The sequence below is a fragment of the Mobula hypostoma genome, chromosome 3 (assembly GCF_963921235.1).
Source record: "Mobula hypostoma chromosome 3, sMobHyp1.1, whole genome shotgun sequence".
In the NCBI taxonomy this organism is placed as follows: domain Eukaryota; kingdom Metazoa; phylum Chordata; class Chondrichthyes; order Myliobatiformes; family Myliobatidae; genus Mobula; species Mobula hypostoma.
This window is the reverse complement of record NC_086099.1, coordinates 165,898,083-165,917,720: the sequence shown is the minus strand read 5'-3', so window position 1 is coordinate 165,917,720 and position 19,638 is coordinate 165,898,083. Positions and strand designations below refer to the sequence as shown.

Below are 19,638 nucleotides of genomic sequence, written 5' to 3'. Positions count from 1 at the left end.
CAGGGCTGAGCGCTGCACGCTCGGATTGGTCCCGGTCCTTGTCACTCAAGGCGCTTGAGGCCGATGCTTCCTCCCTTCACTTCCTTGGCAATCTAAGTGGAAATGGAAGGGACTAGGGTAGTTGGGGAGTTGGAGGAGCTCAGTGGAGCTCAAGTTATAGCAGATGCTCTGAGAGAACAGGTGAGTGACATTAGTAGCAGCAAATTTATTCAGCGAGATGAAGATGAAAGCTGCGAAACCATTGCAATATTTTAACAGTGCCACTTTGTAACTGTGATTAATTGTAGTTGCCCCCGACTCTTCGGCCACGTACTCACCCAGACTCTTATATACCTTTCCCACCCACCTGGCTTCACCTTCTAGCCACCCTACTTCCCTTTTCGCCACATAGTTATTCTGGCATCTTCCCCCTTCCTTTCCAGTCCTGAAGAAGGGTCTCGGCCCGAAACGTTGACTTTAATTATTTTCCCATACGCTGCCTGACCTGCTGAGTTCCTCCAGCATTTTGTGTGTGCTGCTTTGGATTTCCAGCATCTGCAGAATCTCTGGTGCTTATGATCCACTCACTGGTGGGTCCACTCACTGAGCAGGTCAAGCAGCATCTGTTGGGGACATGGAGAAATATGATGTCCTGATGCAGGATTTCCACCCGAAATGCCAATAATTTCTTTCATACCTTCCCCTTTCCACTGATGCTACTTGAGTCTGAGTTCCTCCAGCATTTTTTTGTTGTTCCAACATGAATAGCCATTCTGTACTTCTGTAGTTTATTCATCAAAGCCTTTAGTTGATGTGTTTTAGCTTAAAACACTTACCTTCTCAAGCTTAGACATTTTTGCTCTTTAAAATTTTTACCATTTTGTTTTTTTATCTTTTTTAAAATCTCAAATTATGACATTTCTCATTAAAAGTAATTTGCCAAATGGTGTTTTCTTGAGGGCATCCACAATCCTCCCTCTCTTTGTGTACTGGAATATTTGGATAGCAGGCCTCTTTTTATTTTACCCAGAGCCTGATTTTGTTTCTAAATTGTCAGCGGGACTGACTTCAATTATTCCTGGAACCTAAGCCACTTGTATTATGGGATAATTATTAAACAAGATCAGTTGTGTCAGGTATGAGGCTATAACCCTGAGAGTCTAGTTTTTTCAGCCTGCCACAGGATTGGGAATAATGATACTCCACTGTTGATGAACTAACATCATTATTAGACTCTTACTGTTTGTCATTTTCTGGCTTCATTATTTCTTGCTATGCTTGAAGAACCAGCTGTCCAAATTTTCATAAATGTTTCTTTCATGGTCAAAGTCTGGAACGCTTAGGAAATAATGAAAAAAATATAGCAGCAACAGAAAGGCCCAGTGCCTCTCAGACCGCAGGGAGGTGGTAAGAGAACTCATATTACTAATTGACACAGATATAAATTCAGCTAGAAAGAGTCTGAAATGAAAATATTGTGCAGCATCTGCAGAGAGAAGAAGCAAAGTTAACATTTTTGATGAAATTATAGAATTGGAAGGAATCAAAACTAAAATGAGTAAAGCAGGTAATGGGCAAGAAGAAATGCAGTGAACATTCTGAATGGTGGGGTGATGACAAAAAACGGGGTGGCAATAAATGATGTATTGAGAACAGAGTGACACCGTGGTGCAGCCAGCCTCAGTGACCCGGATCCAATCAACCCTGACCTCTGCTGTTGTCAGTGTGGTGTTTGCACATTCTCCCCATGACCATGTGAATTTCCTCCAAGTATTCAGTTTCCTTCCACAACACAGGAATGTGAAGGTTGGTAATCTAATTGGCCTCTGTACCTTCCCCCTGAGAGGGATGTTATGAACTGGCCTGTATGGATGGCTCAGTGTAGCTCACAACATGTGACATAATAAACCAATATGATCAGTGGCCAAATCTGGGAAGAGTTTGATGAGAATGGGGGAGGGGAAGTAAAATGGGTGAGCATAGGATTATATACATTAAATAATTAGTGCAAAAAAACAGAAATAAAAAGTAGTGAGGTCGTTTTCATGGGTTCAATGTCCATTCAGAAATCGGATGGCAGAGGGAAAGAAGCTGATCCTGAATCATTGAGGCTTCTGTACCTCCTTCCTGATGGTAGCATTGAGAAGATGGCAGGTCCTGAGTGTTGGGGGTCCTTAATGATGGACACCACCTTTTTGAGGCACTGCTCCTTGAAGATGTTCTGAATGCTACAGAGGCTGTCGTCCGTGATGGAGCTGACTAATTTTACAACTCTCTGCAGCTTATTTCGATCCTGTGCGGTAGCCCCCACCACCCCCCACCCCCCACCCCCCATATCAGATGGTGATGCAGTCGGTTAGAATGCCCTCAACTATACATCTCAAAGGTTTCAAAGGTACATTTAATGTCAGATGTATGCAATATACATCCTGAAATTCTTTTTCTTTGCAGCCATCTATGAAAACAGAGGAATGCCCCAAGGTATGAATGACAGTTAAATGTTAGAACTCCAAAGCTGCCCCACACAAGTAGCAGCAAACCAACGCCCTTGTTTCGTACCAGCAGCAATAGATCACAAATTGAGTCAGACTTTAATGTTAGAACCACTATATTTATTAGTATCTACTCAAAATATAGAAAATTAAACAAAATAAACAGAAGTTAATAGTGTTACGTGTGTGTGTGTGGCTCCCAAACTGTCAAGCTTAGAACAGTCCTTAAAGTCTTAAGCTGGCAAACTAGAAAGGTCCAGTAATCCACGGAATAAGTGAGGGGGGAAACTTGTAAATCCAACATTAAAATATAGAGAGGAGGCGATCATGAAGAATTCCACAGGTTCCACGCTGGGAAAACAAAGTAATAGTTGCCGAAGATATTATCTGTTGAGTTGTCCCAAAATCCACATAGAAATATCACAAGGTGACAGTCACAGAATATTCCTTGGCATAAGTGGTTACCACATAACATACCTGAAACCATGTAAGGGTTAACAAAGGTGGTTGCCACGGGGTACTCCAACAAAATCCATGTATGGATCATATGAAGTGACAGTCACACATTCAATGGGTGCTGGGTGCTGTTGATCAACCCAATTCTCTGGGCATGGGAGAGTATCAGACTTTACCCATTGCTGCAGCAAGCTACTGCCAGCAGCTTGAGGTCCAAAGCATTTTTCCCCCTCCCCCATCCTGTTTCAGCGGTCCATCGCAGCTTGTTATACTGATGTCATCGTCCAGCCTCATCCAGGTGTTTTAAAGTGACACCCACAGTAAACAAAACCATGGTCATGTAACAGCCTCCACTCCCCTAACAGCAAAAAAAAAGCATCAGTGCCCCCCATTGATCACTCAAGCATGCAGCAAAGCATCAATAAAGACATAGACTTGTAGTACCCCAAAGAATACTTGTTCACCTGGTAATTTGACATACCCCAGGCTCTCTTTCTCTCCCTTATAAGGGAAAAAGAGATGTCCCCATTTCACAGCGAGAGGGGGACATAACAAAACAACTCGCTAATTTATGATGTTATAAGTCTGTTGCGTCACTTTTTCCGAGTCCTGTACCCAAAGAACTCGGGTCTCTGGGCACACAGCCAACAGCCAGCTTGCTACTTTCGATCTTCCATGTACTCCCATGACATATCAGGTGGTGGTACCGACCCCAAGTCTACCTGCCTCCAGAGCCATGAAATCCGGAAACCCTGAATGCAAGCTGGTCTTCTGGGCCACATCTTTGGTATATCGAATAGCGGCCATTTGGAAGACCCTAAGAGCAGGTCCCATTGCTGCAAAGAACCAAAGTCAGCGTGTAACTCCAGGTCAGGGTCTTCAAACGAACCCCGAAGGAGAAAAGTAGAGATATTAGAGATAGAAATAGAGCTGTTTCCGAAGATGCAAGCAAAAGAGTCACCGTGAGTTGCCATTGTCCTCCTAAACTCCACCTGTTACTTGTACCATGTAGAATGTTTGAGATGGAACTAAATTCTGAGGTGACCAAAGCCTGTGATTGTATTTATGAACTGAATAAAAATGTAACACAAAGTGATCAGAATCAGGTTTATTATCACTGGCATTTGATGTGAAATTTGTTAACTTAGCAGCAGCAGTTCAATGCAATACATAATCTAGCAGAGAGAAAAAAAATTATTAATAATAAATAAGTAAATCAATTACCTATGTTGAATAGATTAAAAATGTGCAAAAACAGAAATACTGTATATTTAAACAAAAAAATGAGGTAGTGTCCAAAGATTCAATGTCTATTTAGGAATCAGATGGCAGAGGGGAAGAAGCTGTTCTTGAATTATTGAGTTCAGGCTTCTGTACCTCCTACTTGATGGTAACAGTGAGAAAAGGGCATGCCCTGGGTGCTGGAGGTCCTTAATAATGGACACTGCCTTTCTGAGACACCGCTCCCTAAGGATGTCCTTTGTAGGCTAGTACCCAGGATGGAGCTGACTAGTGTGACTCATCTCTCCACTGATAAGCAGTGAACAGAGACACAACACAGAATCAGGCCTTTGGCCCAACACATGCATGATGAGTAAAATGCCTATCTAAGCTAATCCCAGTTCCCCACATTTTACCTATATTCAGCTAAACTTTACCTATTCGTGTACCTGTCCAAATGTCTTTTAAATATTGATGTTGTACCTGCCTCAACTACTTCTTCCAGCAGAGTGTTCTATACATGTACCACACTGTGCACGAAAAAGTTGTCCCTTAAGTTCTTATTAAACCTTTCCCTTCTTACCGTAAATCCATGCCTTCTTAAATTCTGATATCCTAAGCCAGGGAGAAAGACTGCATGCATTCATCCTATCTGTGCCCCTCATGTTTTTATACACCTCTAAAAGATCACCCCTTACTCTGCTACATGTCAAGGGATAACATCCTAGCCAGCAAACACTCTTCTTATAATCCCGTCTCTTGAGAATGGGCAACATCATGGTCAATTTTTCTGCACATTTTCCAATTTAATGGCATCTTTCCTATGGTTGGACCCACACAACATTCAGGCACCGCTGGACTTAAATATGATCACCAGCGCTCTACTTAACCTTGAATAAAGGCACAAAGTTTGCAGTCAGTTTGGAAGGAAGAGAGAAGGAATTGGTGATGGGGACTGAGGGAAATAGCTTTGACTCTTTCTGATGTTTTACTGATTTTTGCTCATCCTGGATATCGGAAATATAGTAGAATAATTTGGAGAGAGTGGAGGAGTCAGGAAATATAGCAGTGAGTAAGTTGGATGTCAGAAGTGAAGCCATGGAATGGAAGGTAACGCTGAAAATGAAGGGAGCACACCTCGGACAAGTAGGAGGGACTAAGGGGAGATAATTGGAGGCAACAGTGAACAAGGGATGAGAAGTCATCACTCATTGATTCACTGTTTTTGATCAGATGGCTAAAAATGGAACCAGCATGATGAAGGACAATTAGGGATAAATCATATTTGCCATAATTATATCAGAAGTCATGAGTGACCTTGATCAGTTATTTGATGAATTAATACTGGCTTTATACACATGGTTTTAAAACAAAGAATACTGGAATAACACTATCAAGAGCCCTGAAATAAATTTAAGATACAACCCATGAGAGAAACAGTGCATAATAAGAACTATTGGCTCTACTACAAGTACTGTACTTATAAAGCTGGCCTCTGACTTCAGGACGTCACTGGCAGCATTTTTAAAACAAAACTTTCCAACCTTATTAAATTATGTGATATTTATCGTTGTGATTGTTTTGATTATCCATAGCTTTAATTTGAAGCTCAGCAAATAATGTTAGCATTACATTTGTGATCTAAAGAGTATATTTTTCTTAAATTCAGACTATGTTCAATGACATTGCGGTAAACATTAGGTCAGTTTTTTTTCTTTCTGTAGGGTATTCAGTATATGTTTGGTGTTGTTGGTATCCCAGTGATTGAAATTGCTATGGCAGCCCAAGCAGTTGGAATGAAGTACATTGGAATGAGAAATGAACAAGCTGTAAGTAAAACAGTTAACTTTATGTTGCTCCTTAACACAGAATTCCTACAGCAAAGGCCTGGGATGTTTTACTGGCTCTTTGTTTTCATGTCCAAACAGGCTTGTTATGCAGCTTCTGTGGTGGGATATTTAACAGGAAGGTTAGTGTCTCTATGGTTGACTTTTAAGTTCATGGATTTGCTGTCATCTGCATTGTAATATATGTTTATATGTGATTCTGCTATGTAAAAGTGATTGTAACTAATCTTTCTGTTTCAGACCAGGAATTTGCCTTGCAGTCTCTGGGCCAGGTCTTATTCATGCTCTGGGAGGAATGGCAAATGCAAACATGAACTGCTGGTAACTTTACCAAATTACTGTATTTGCATATTTCAATTTGTTCTGTGAAAAATACTTTTGCATAAGATACAAATATGGAAAGTTAGCTGATGAACTGTAATTTTAGTGGACTGTGTTTGTGTCTTTAATTGGTATTATGATTGTTTTAATGGTCTTGTACAGGTCAGAGAATGAACCTGAGTTTATCCTGGTCTGTATAATTCAACTTCACATTGAATATGTTACCAACTAAACATTCATGAGGAAGAAAGGATAGGGATGTTTTCGTAATTTGGGTTTTGTTTTGGTGTTTTTTCGAATGAATCTGAACATGAAACTTTTCTGATTTTTATTTGTGTCAGCCAGAGGAAGCAGGTGTTCTTTCAACAAGAATGTTCTGGTTGAACAAGGGTGAGGGAGAGGAGATGGAGAAGTCATGTATTGACTAGTGGAATAGGAAGAGTTGAATTTATACAAGGCTAGTGAAAATCAAACAAGAGAAAATCTGCAGATGCTGGAAATCCAAGCAACACAAAATATTTTGGAGGAACTCAGCAGGCCAGGCAGCATCTAAGGAAAAGAGTATAGTCGACGTTTTGGGCTGAAACCCTTCGGCAGGACTGGAGAAAAAAGATAATCTTTGGTCCTTTAACTTTAGTCATAGAAACCAAGAGAAGAGCATTTGATCCATTATGCCTACATCAGCTCTTTGACTCTTAACAAATTTGTCTCTTGCCCAATTGACTTTCAATGCACAATCATCATTGCACAAATAGTGTTTAGTATTGGGATTTTTACCATTTTGTGACATTGGTCAATATGAACTCTTGGTCCTTTTACCCTGCTGATGAAATGTAATAGATATAATCTGAACTGGAGTTGATGTAGGGTCAGGTGAAAAGATGGTAGCTCACTGCTATCTGTCCAAAACTACCTCTCCCTGCATAATCAGTACTGCAACAGTATACATTTTGACCTGGCATGAAAATAAGTTCACCTTTGGGGTCTGACATTTTCAATGCAGAATGACTTCATTTGATGGTTGTGGGCTGTTTCCTCTGTCTGTCTGTCTGTACCGTAGTTAATGTGCGGCAGCACAACTGACTACGGTACTCAAAGTTTTGAAAAAAACATGATGTGGAAAAATATTATATGTCATTTGTGGGGAAAGGATGAAAAGGAAATAGTTGACGTTTTGGGTCAAAACTGCATCAGAACTGAGTCCTGTTGCAGTATTACAAATGTTGATAATTCCTTTGCTCCCACCGAGCTTACAGGACGCACTGAGTACCTCCAACAGATTGTTTGCTCCAGATTACAGCATCTGTGTTTCCAAGGAGAAACTAATGTGCATTTTATACATTTAAGCTTTTCAGTTTGAATAATTTGTTTAGTTTTGCAGTTAACACTATTAAATCTACCTTTCATCTCAAAGACAAAGAATTGAATTTTATGGATATAGCCATTGTGAACCCACCTGCTTTACTTAAAAAAAAATTGGTTACCTTTGCTGAATTACATGGCCTCCAGAGTGATTTTAAGCATCATGTCATCAGAGAAAGGATGAATTAATATCTTTACGTGTTCACTTTGTATTGATCCTGATTCTGATGATGGGACTTCACCTGTATTGTCACCCTTTTGAATGTTGGCAGGTCTTTTGGAAAAATTCTGTCTACTTTCTTACAAAAGACAAAGTGCAGAAATGACACAGATTGCTGACTATTTGAGGAGGGACTGACAAGGCTTTAATCCTAGTGTAGCCACAAGTCTCATTAATTCAGGTTAAGAGCAGTTGTTCTGCACATTAACCTTCATTGTATGAATTTTCCATATTCTAATCACTAACTAGAAAATAGTTTATCAGCTTTTATGCATTTGAAGACTTGTACATATTTTAATATGAAGAAATTGCCTGAGAAATTGAGGTGACAAAATGAACTCATGTCAGCTAAAACTGTTAAATAGTAGTTGTTTTGAAGATGTAACCATTTGTCATGAGTGAAATTTGAAAAATTTTTATTCAGTGGAATTTAATTATTTTCAGGCCTGTAATTGTCATAGCAGGATCGTCTGATACAAATCAGGAAACAATGGGTGCTTTTCAGGAGTTTCCACAGGTTTGTGAAATTTGTCAACTCTTTAGAATTATGATTATTTTACTATTGCTTATTTTGGGTTGTTTGAAGTCACTGTCGAAATCACTGAATTCATTGCATTGTATGATAAAATATTTTAATGACTGGTTAATTATTTTTTCCATTACCCTGTGTTTTTCAGTTTTAAGATAGAATGCCATTTAAAGTTGTCTTTCACTTTTGAGCAACCTGTATGACTTTAGTTTGACTGAATATTGTGCCATTTATGTCTTTTAAATATACGTAAAACAAATAATCTACAAATTTAGTAAAATATAAAACTGAATGTAATAGTTTGCCCATCTGATTGTAGTTTGAATTATTGTAATTACTTGTTTATACTATAAGACATGGGAGCAGAGTTAGGCCATTTAACCCAGCAACTACTCCGCCATTTTATCGTGGCTGATTTATTATTCCTCATCTCATTCTCCTTTGTCCCCATAACTTTTGACGCCCTTACTAATCAAGAACCTATCAACCTCCACTTTAAGTATACCCAATGTCTTGGCTTCCATAGCTATCTGCAGCAATAAATTCCACAAATTCACTATCATCTGTCTAAAGAAATTCCTCCTCATCTCTGTTCTAAAGGGACTTTCTTTTATTCAGAGGCTGTGCCCACTTGTTTAGACTCTCTCACGATAGGAAATATCTCCCTACATCCGCTCTGTCTAGGCTTTTAAATATTCGGTAGGTTTCAACCAGATTCTTCTAACTTCCAGTGAGTACAGGCCCAGATCCATCAAATGCTCCACATACATTAACCCTTTCATTCCTGCGTTTATTCTTATGAACCTCCTCCAATGCCAGCTCATCTTTTCTTAGATAAGGGGCCCAAAACTGCTCTCAATACTCTCAGTATGATCTGACCAATACCTTACAAAACCTCAGTATTACGTCTTTGCTTTCATGTTCTAGTCCTCTCGAAATGAATGATAATATGAATTTGCCTTCCTTACCACTGACTCAAACTGCAAGTTAACCTTTAGGGAATCCTGAGCAAGGACTCCGAAGTTCCTTTATACCTCTGATTTTTGAATTTTCTCCCCCGTTTAGAAAATGGTCTATACCTTTATTTCTTCTACTAAAGTGCATGACCATATACTTCCCTACATTGTGATCTATTTACCACTTTGTCCATTCTCCCAATCTGTCCTACGGACTCCCTTCTTCCTCAAAACTACCTGCCTCTCCACCAGTTTTCGTATCATCCACAAACATGGCCACAAAGCCATCAATTCCATCATCCAAGTCATTGACATATAACATGGAAAGAAGCAATCATGCCACCAACCCTTGTGGAACACTGCAAGTTACTGGCAGCCATCCAGGAAAGGCCTCTTTATTCCCACTCTTTGCTTCCTGCCAATCAGCCAATCTTCTATCTATGCTGGTATCTTTCCTGTATACCATGGGCTCATATCTTCTTTAACAGCCAAAAGTGTAGCAATTTAATCAAAAATTACTTGCCAAAATTGTTGTCAGAATCAGAATCAGAATCAGGTTTATTATCACCAGCATGTGGCATGAAATTTGTTAACTTAGCAGCAGTACAATGCAATACATGATAATATACAGTATAAAAAAGTAAATCAATTACAGTAAGTATGTATATTAAATAGTTAGATTATAATAGTGCAATACAGAGATGGTATAAAATAAAGTGAGGTAGTGTTCATGGGTTCAATGTCCAATCAGAAATCTGATGGTAGAGGGGAAGAAGCTGTTTCAGAATTGCTGAGTGTGTGCCTTCAGGCTTCTGTACCTCCTTCCTGACAGGAACAATGAGAAGAGGGCATGTCCTGGGTTTTGGGGGTTGTTAATAATGGATGCCGCCTTTCTGTGGCACTGCTCCTTGAGGATGTCTTGGATACTAGAGAGGGTAGTAACTAAGATGGAACTGACTAATTTTACAACTTTTTGTAGCTTTTTCTGGTCCTGTGTTGTAGCCCCCCCCCGCCCCCGCGGCATACCAGACAATGATGCAGCCTGTCAGAAAGCTCTCTACCATACATCTATAGAAGTTTTCGAGTGTTTATTTTTTAAATTATTTCTTATATTGACAGATTATGCTATTGGCTTAGTATATTTTATGTACCTCTGTATGCTGTAGGTCAGTTGATTGTCAGTTGAGTAGTATAATTAAGCAAGTTGAATATAAAAGTCACAAAGTCATGTTACGTCTGTATAAAACTGTGGTCAGGCCACATTTGGGCTATGTTTGCTATTCAACCAGCTGCATTATGTGGAAGTTTTGAGGGAGTGCAGTAGAGGTTCACAAGTATATGCCTGAGTTAGAGAATATCAGCTTCAATGAGAATTTGGGCAAATTTGGATTCCTTTCTTTGAGCGTTGATAGCTGTGGGCTGATCTTAAAGAAGTATATACATTTAAGAGAGGTATAAATAGGGTAGATAGTCAGGCTTTTTCCTAGGATAAAAATGGCAAATGGGAACATAGAGCAGCACAGCACCACAGGGCCTTCGGCTCACAATGTTGTGCCAACCTTTTAACCTACTCCAAGATTAATCTAAGGCTTCCCTCCTGCATAGCCCTCCATTTATTTTCAAATAATAGAGCACGTAAGTTTAATGTAAGAGGAAGAAAGTTTAAAGGATGTTTGTTCAGTGTGGTAGGTGCCTGGAAACAGATATAATGGTAGTGTTTTAGAGGTATTTAGAAAGGGACATGAACTGGCAGAGAATGGAAGGATATAAATCATGTGCCAGCAGTTGGGATTAGTTTCAACTGGCATTATGGCTGGCACAGACATTGGGCCAAAAGGTCTGTTCCTGTTCTGCACTTGTTTTAGAGTCACAGAGTCGGAGAAAAGTACAGTACAGAAACAGGCTCTTTGGCCTATCTAATCCATGCAAAACCATTTAAACTGCCTACTCCCATCAAACGAGGTGGTGATCTCTTTAAACTTACCCGGCAGAAGGCAAAGGCAAACCACTGCTGTAACCTGCCACAAACATGATTTCCCAATATGTCAGAGCGGTGTGGAGGGAAATCGTCCGCCAACTGGAAATTCCAGATGCGACCGACAACTCCCATCAACCTTCACCCAGACGGTCGCCCTCCTTACCTCTGCCATCCATCTTCACCTATCCAAGCTTCTCTTAAACGTTGAAATCAAGCTGTCATGTACCTCTTGTGTTGGCAGCTCATTCACACTCTCATGACCTTCTGAGTGAAGAAATTTTCCCTCATGTTTCCCTTAAACTTTTCACTTTTCACCCTTAACCCATGACCTCTAGTTGTAGTCCCACCCAACCTCAGTGGGAAAAAGAAGCCTGTTTGCATTTACCCTATCTATACCCCTCATAATTTTGTATATCTCTATCAAATCTCCCCTCTCCTCAATCTTCTAAGTTCCAAGGAATGAAGTCCTAACCTGTTCCATCTTTCCTTATAACTCAGGCTCTGCAGTCCCAGCAACATCCTTGTAAATTTACTGTGTACTCTTTTACCCTTATTTACATCTTTCCAATAGGTCAGTGACCAAAGCTGCACACAATACTTCAAATTAGGCCTCACCAACATCTTATACAACTTCAATAAAACATCCCATCTCCAGAACACCTTGTTAGGCCTTGGGGATTTATCCACCCTAATTTACTTCAAGATAGCAAACACCTCCTCATCTCTAATCTGTATAGGGTTCATGACCTCTGCTGCTTAATCTCACTTCTATAGACCCCATGTCCATCTCCTAAGTAAATACAGGTGCAAAAAATTAATTTAAAATCTCCCACCTCTGTTTTGGTTTCATGCATAAATTATCTTCCTGATCTTCCAGATGACCAATTTTGTCTCTTGCAATCCTTTTGCTCTTAACATATCTGTAGAATCCCTTGGGACTCCTCTTCACTTTGTCTAGGGCAACCATATCCCTTCTTTAAGCTGTCCTGATTTCTTTATTAAGTATTCTCTTGCATTTCTTGTACTCTATAAGCACTTCATTTGTTCCTACCTGCTTATACCCCCTATGCAATTCCTTTTTATTTTCTCATTTGCTGATAGCAGATAAAATGTCACACACTCTCTTGTTGAGACTTCTGTGTACTGTTTAGAGAAGCTTTCCTGTACACATTTGACAAACTCTATCTCGTCTAGTCCTTTTACAGTATGGAAGTCCAAGTCAATATGTGGAAAGTTAAAATTAGTTACAACAACAACCTTGTGTTTTTTGCAACCGTCTGCAATCTCTCTACAAATTTGTTCCTCTAAATCTTGTGGGCTGTTGGTCACACCTTTTGTCTTCCTCAGTTCTACCTATAAAGTCCCACTAGACAAGATCTTCACTCTGTCCTGACTGAGCACTGCCATGATATTTTTCCTGACTGGTAATTGTGGGCAAGTCCCTGAAGCTGGCCCCACTGTACCCAGAATCTTGTCCCCCCTCCCTCCTGAGCATCTGAATTTGGTCTCAGCCTCAGCAACACAGAGGCTGCAGACTCAACCATCTTCATCGGGTACAAGCCACTCCACTATATACAGTGGCATGCAAAAGTTTGGGCACCCCGGTCAAAATTTCTGTTACTCTTAATAGCTAAGCAAGTAAAAGATGAACTGATTTCCAAAAGGCATAAAGTTAAAGATGATACATTTCTTTAATATTTTAAGCAAGAAAACTTTTTTTATTTCCATCTTTTAGAGTTTCAAAATAACAAAAAAGGAAAAGGGCCCGAAGCAAATGTTTGGCACCCTGCGTGGTCAGTACTTAGTAACACCCCCTTTGGCAAGTATCACAGCTTGTAAGTGCTTTTTATAGCCAGCTAAGAGTCTTTCAACTCTTGTTTGGGGGATTTTCGCCCATTCTTCCTTGCAAAAGGCTTCTAGTTCTGTGAGATTCTTGGGCTGTCTTGCATGCACTGCTCTTTTGAGGTCTATCCACAGATTCTCGATGATGTTTAGTCTGGGGACTGTGAGGGTCATGGCAAAACCTTCAGCTTGTGCCTCTTGAGGTAGTCTATTGTGGACTTTGAACTGTGTTTAGGTTTATTATCCTGTGTAAAAGCCATCCTCTTTTCATCTTTGGCTTTTTTATAGATGGTATGATGTTTGCTTCCAGAATTTCCTGGTATTTAATTGAATTCATTCTTCCCTCTACCAGTGAAATGTTCCCCGTGCCACTGGCTGCAACACAAGCCCAAAGCATGATCGATCCACCCCCATGCTTAACAGTTGGAGAGGGGTTCTTTTCATGAAATTCTGCACCCTTTTTTCTCCAAACATACCTTTGCTCACTGCAGACAAAAAGTTCTATTCAAAAGGATCAAAGGAACATCTAAACAAGCCTGATGCATTTTAGGAACAAGTCCTATGGACTGATAGTTAAAGTAGAACTTTTTGGCCGCAATGAGCAAAGGTATGTTTGCAGAAAAAAGGGTGCAGAATTTCATGAAAAGAACCCCTCTCCAACTGTTAAGCACAGGAGTGGATCGATCAAGCTTTGGGCTTGTGTTGCAACCAGTGGCATGGGGAACATTTACTGGTGGAGGGAAGATTGAATTCAATTAAATACCAGGAAATTCCAGAAGCAAACCACACCATCTGTAAAAAAGCTGAAGATGAAAAGAGGATGGCTTCTACAACAGGGTAATGAACCTAAACACACCTCAAAATCCACAATGGACTACCTCAAGAGGCACAAACTGAGGGTTTTGCCATGGCCCTCACAGTCTCCTGACCTGAACAACATCGAAGATCTGTGGATAGACCTCAAAAGAGCAGTGCATGCAAGACAGCCCAAGAATCTCACAGAACTAGAAGCCTTTTGCAAGGAAGGTTGGGCAAAAATCCCCCAAACAAGAATTGAAAGACTCTTAGCTGGTTACAAAAAGCGTTTCCAAGCTGTGATACTTGCCAAAGGGGGTGTTACTAAATACTGCCATGCAGGGTGCCCAAACTTTTGCTTCGGGCCCTTTTCCTTTTTTGTTATTTTGAAACTAAAAGATGGAAATAAAAAAGTAATTTTGCTTAAAATATTAAAGAAATGTATCATCTTTAACTTTATGCCTTTTGGAAATCAGTTCAGCTTTTACTCGCTTAGCTATTCATAGTAACAGAAATTTTGAACGGGGTGCCCAAACTTTTGCATACCACTGTAGGACCTCCTGAAAAGGCAAAGCTTTAAGAGCGCAGCACTCATCTTTAAGGATCTTCAGCATCCATGGCATGTCCTTTTCTTATTACTACCATTGGGGAGGAGGTACAGGACCCTTAAGACACGCACTCAACATTTTCCGAGCAGCTTCTTCGCCTCTGCCATCAGGAGGATTCCAGAATCAGGTTTAATATCACTGGAATATGTTGTGAAATTTTTGACCTGGTGCCCAGAAGCATCATGCCACAGTCAATACTGAGGACTCCAAGGGCTGGTCCCTGTCATGTACACACCAGTGCTGTACCAGAGATTTCTAAAACTTATAAGAATTCTAAATTTATCTATTCTCAATAAATAAAATAAATTGATCACTACTTCAGATAATATTTTAAAAATGACTAGAAAGCTATACACTACAAGACCTCTAAAACTGTATAGTGCTGTACCAGAGAGACGGGAAATAGAGTCAGAGTCAGGTAGTAGAGTCAGACATTATCTGCAAAGTCTGATTCTGTCGGCATAACTAACCCAGTTGTGTAAACAATTCCAAAGGGTCACCATTTGTTTGGAGAAAGAAAAACTCTTTTCATTCAGTGTTTGTTTAGCTGATTGTTAATACATTGCTGTGATTTATCCTAGTACAACAACTAAGATATTTCATTGGCTCCAAAAGGTGTTTTGAGATCTCCTGAAAGAGGCATTAAACTCTTTCCTTCCAAACTACCCGTGTAAATACAGGAGTTTTATGCAGTATGTTTATCCATCACCTTTTTAGTGAAAAACAGTAGGGTGGAAAGCCTGATCAAATGTGACCTTGCTTGGTTTGCAATATGGACGGGGAGAGATATCTTGTGATGAGGGGAGGATGTGACCAGCCCTATTGTGATGGTAAGCTTCTTCCTTGAACCAACCCATGCAGTCCTTCTGGTGAAGGAAGACCTTCTCACAGTGCTGTTCAGCAGTTCAGATTGGTGGTGTCTGTATGCAGTTGCTGTCGTTTTCCTTCGTGGTTGTAGAGATTTGAAGCTGTACTGGTGTACCCTAGTCAAACAAGTCAGAGCAATGCAATTTATAGGTAGTGAATATGGTATGGTAATAGGGGAGGAAATGAGTGTTTACAAAGGAGGATGGGTCATTGCAGCTGGTTGGAGCTTATTTCAACAGTACCGTGTATAAAATCATTGAGAATTTAAAAGCTACATGCTCTAAGAGAAGTTGACATAATCACTTCCTGAATGTCACCTTGCATTTTACTCAGAAGCTGTGTATGATGGATGTGGCTGAATAATTCAGTATAAGTACTGAGTGTGGGAAATGGGATGGAGGGCAATCCCTATGAACTGTGTGAGGAATCATTAACTCTGTGTGCTGTTCAGTTGTCACCTGGCGGCTCACAGAGGAGCTACAGGTGCTCCAAAAACTTAGAATTATCAATGTAATAGGAGTGGTTGGAGCTAATGATTTTCATCGTGTCCTCCTGCACACATTTGAGGATAATTTAGGGTTTAATAATTATGCAGGAACCAACTTTCAGTGTGCTTTTCAATGTATTCTGAAATGAAGACTCATTTACTTATTATTTCAATCTATAATAGACAGGTAGTTAATAGTTTGATAGTTATTTATCAATTGATTTTTTTTTGCTATTCTTTCAAATTGATCAGCTGCACCGCAAAATAAATGTCAATAAGGAAAGCTCACTAAAACAGGTTCAAGCAACAATGTTTGTTCAAAGAATATTTCATGGATGGAGTGAGGAGGCATTGTATTGATTTGGCATGGTATTGAGTCTTGTAAAAGAAGGCCATTCTATTGGCATTAATTAAAGTTATTCTTAATTAAAGTTATCAACAATTCTTTTTTCTCTTTTTTCCGTGTGTGTGTGTAGTTGTCTATGCCTCATTGGCTGGGTTCTGCAAGGTTGGCAGTATTAGCTTTCACACCCTCCATACTCCACTGCATCTCCCTACCACCCTAACCTTCCCAATTAGTTACTAATTGTATACCGCAAGGATTGAAATAGTTTTATTTATATTTAGATCCTGAAAATCAGAGTTCTCAGTACTTTGTGTTTTCAATAAAGACCAATTTGAGAGAGATCTTGCTTCTGTGTATCTGTGACGTGCACTATGTATGCCTTCAGACTAAAACCTGCTTCATGATAAGGTTGTGTTCTGTCTATGTAAGCCAAACTTTATTTAACTGATTTTCTCACGTCATTAATTTTGGCAGGTGGAGGCATGTAGACTGTACAGCAAATTCTCAGCTAGACCAAGCAGCTTGAGATTTGTACCTGCCATTATTGAAAAGGTAATTTGCAATTCAAAAAGGATGGTATGTAAGATGTCCAGTTTATTGAAAAAAAAATTGCTGTAAAAGATGCTTGGAATTGACCAGGGCATTCATCCTCTTTTCATGGAGCACTGGTTTCGTGTGGAGTAGGAAGCTGTGACTGAAGTTGCTGTGGAGGAACTCAGCAAGTCAGGCAGCATCTAAGGAGAGGAATTAACAGTTAATGTTTCAGGTTGAAACCTTTCATCAGGATTCTGCAGATTTCCAGCATCTGCAGAATCTTCTGTTTGTGATTGAAGTTGTAGTTGTGATTGCCCGTGCTCAGAGAAATTAAATGGTACACAATACCCATATCTTGTTGTGCATGTGAAGCCTGTGAGAGTACTGGAGCAGATCTGAAGGATAGTTTTGGCCAGCTTTAGTGAGCTCCAACCTATCCAGGCAGATGGCAGAGAGTTTGCAATTCCCTCTTCCTCTGGGTGGCTGCCACCTTTAATTTTTCATTGTTACCCACTTCATCCCCTTTTCTCCCATCATTTTGCATTTCCCATACGATTGTCTTGCTATCCCCTCCGTAACAAATCCTGTCTCCAACTCTGACCATCTTCCCACTCTGTCCACCTCATTGACCTCTCCCAGATGGATTTCCTCTGCAGTGTTAGAAGGTCATGGGGGAAAGTCTTAACTTATAAGTACCTTCAGGGGTGGGGTATTGAAGTTCCTTCAGTGGGCCAATGAAAGAGTGATTGCTGGTAAATACTCTGACTTGCAGCATAAATGGATATACTTGAAAGTACGAAGCTGATGGCGATCATTAATTACTGTAAACAATACTTGTTACTAACTATCTCAGTCAAATGATCTCAAAGAACATATTTCAAAATCTTTTCTGAAAGGTTCGTCTGTTATTAATTAAATAGTTTTTGGTAAGGAGAGCAAAGTTGTTATTTTTCTTCACACCAAATTGATGAAAGAAATGGAGAGAGGGATGTTCCTTTTCTCACATTTGTATTTGGAAGAATTCCTGCGATTGATGATTGTGGATGAGTATTTTACTTTTTGGTGGGTTTTTAAAATTGGATTTATGTGATCAGAAACAGGCTGGTTACGTGTCTGAGTAACAATGAGCAATTTTTATCAAGATGCTTAACACGCATGAATTTCATCTGCAGGAAGCAGAATTTGTTGAATTTTATGAATAAATCTCATTGATGAGGGAATTCTTTTCGGAAGATCTGTTAAGTCCCGCTATATCGGTTAGTTGGAAAAGACAATTTCGAAGTCGCACAGGAAAATTATACAGATGTCCTAACCTATATTTTCTCCCCATCAACATCCTTTACTACGTCAATATTTTGATTCTTTTAATCACATTGCTGTTTGTGGAAGCTAACTTTGCACAAAGTAATTACCATATTTTTGACATTAATGCTGTGACGACTCATGAAAGTTATTTAATTGACTGTAGGTGTTTTGTGTCATTCTGAGACAGTGATCTGTGCTATGTAAATAAATGTCATTCTTTTTAATTCTTTACCATTTTTTAAAGGCAGTTAGAAGTAGCATGTATGGACGTCCAGGAGCCTGTTATGTTGATATCCCTGGAGATATGGTGACTTCAAAAATCCACACTGCTTCACTGAGGTAAGTGTGCGTCCCAAATTAGTCAGATGTTGGTCAATCGTTCGGACTCAGAATCAGTTTGACTATCACTGACGTATGTCGTTAAGTTTGTTGTTTTACAGCAGTAGTAAAATGCAACCAGTAGGAACTATAAGAAAAATAAGTAAGTAGCGCAAAAAGACAACAAAATAATGAGGTAGTGTTAATAGTTTCGTGGGCTGTTTATAAATCTGATGACGGAAGGGAAGAAGTTGCTCCTAAAACATTGTGTGTATCTTCAGGCTCCAGTACCCACCTCCTTGATGGTAGTAGTGAGAAGAGGGCATATCTTAGAGGCCAAGGATCCTTAATGGTGAATGCCACCTTTTTGAGGCATTCCTTTTTAAAGATGTTCTCAATCTTGGGGAGGCCAGTGCCCACAATGGAGCTGGCTGAGTTTATAGCCCTCTGCAGCTACTTCTGATCCTGTACATTGATGCCTCCATACTAGGCAGTAACGCAACCAATTAGAATGTCCTCCATGGTACATATGACATAGGAGCAGAAATCTCCTCTTCCTACATCTGTAGAAATTTGCTAGAGTCTTTAGTGACATACCAACTCTCCTCAAACTCCAAATGAAATATAGCAGCTGGTATTCCTTCTTCGTAATTGTTTCGAGATGTTGGGCTTAGGATAGATCTTCAGAGAAGTTGACACACAGGAACTTGCAACTGCTCACCCTTTCCACTGCTGGTACTGGTGTGTTTTCCCTCGACATTCCCTTCCTGAAGTCCGTAATCATTTCTAGTCTTACTGATGTTGAGGTCAAACTTCTTATTGCAACATCACCCAACCAGCTGATCTGTCTCACTGTACACCACCTCACCATCTGAGATACTGCCAACTATAGCTGTGTCATCTATGAATTTGTAGATGGCATTTGAGCTGTGCCCAATGAGACAATCATGGGTATAGAGAGAGTAAAGCAACAGATTAATCACGCATCATAATGCGCACCTTTGTTGATTATCAGTGAGGAGGAGATGCTATTTCTGATCCAGACTACTGAAGACTACCAATGAGGAAGTCAAGTATCCAGTTGCAGAAGAGGATACAGAAGCCAGGGTTTCGAAGTTTGTTGTTTAGTGCTGAAGGTGTGATGGTGATTGTTTCAGAAATTTTAATTTATTCAG

The 19,638-nt window shown here is 39.8% G+C and overlaps 1 protein-coding gene across 1 annotated transcript in view; it reads left to right on the top strand.

The window, feature by feature from the left end:
- The first annotated feature begins 49 nt into the window (after window positions 1–49).
- hacl1 (2-hydroxyacyl-CoA lyase 1) overlaps window positions 50–19,638 on the top strand; it is a 116,428-nt gene continuing 96,839 nt past the window's right edge. The window contains exons 1-7 of the mRNA XM_063044050.1: window positions 50–180; window positions 5,873–5,977; window positions 6,077–6,117; window positions 6,236–6,316; window positions 8,343–8,415; window positions 16,781–16,858; window positions 18,390–18,484. Of these exons, the coding sequence (XP_062900120.1) occupies window positions 103–180; window positions 5,873–5,977; window positions 6,077–6,117; window positions 6,236–6,316; window positions 8,343–8,415; window positions 16,781–16,858; window positions 18,390–18,484 (551 nt within the window). The 5' untranslated portion in view covers window positions 50–102. The remainder of the gene's footprint in view (window positions 181–5,872; window positions 5,978–6,076; window positions 6,118–6,235; window positions 6,317–8,342; window positions 8,416–16,780; window positions 16,859–18,389; window positions 18,485–19,638) is intronic.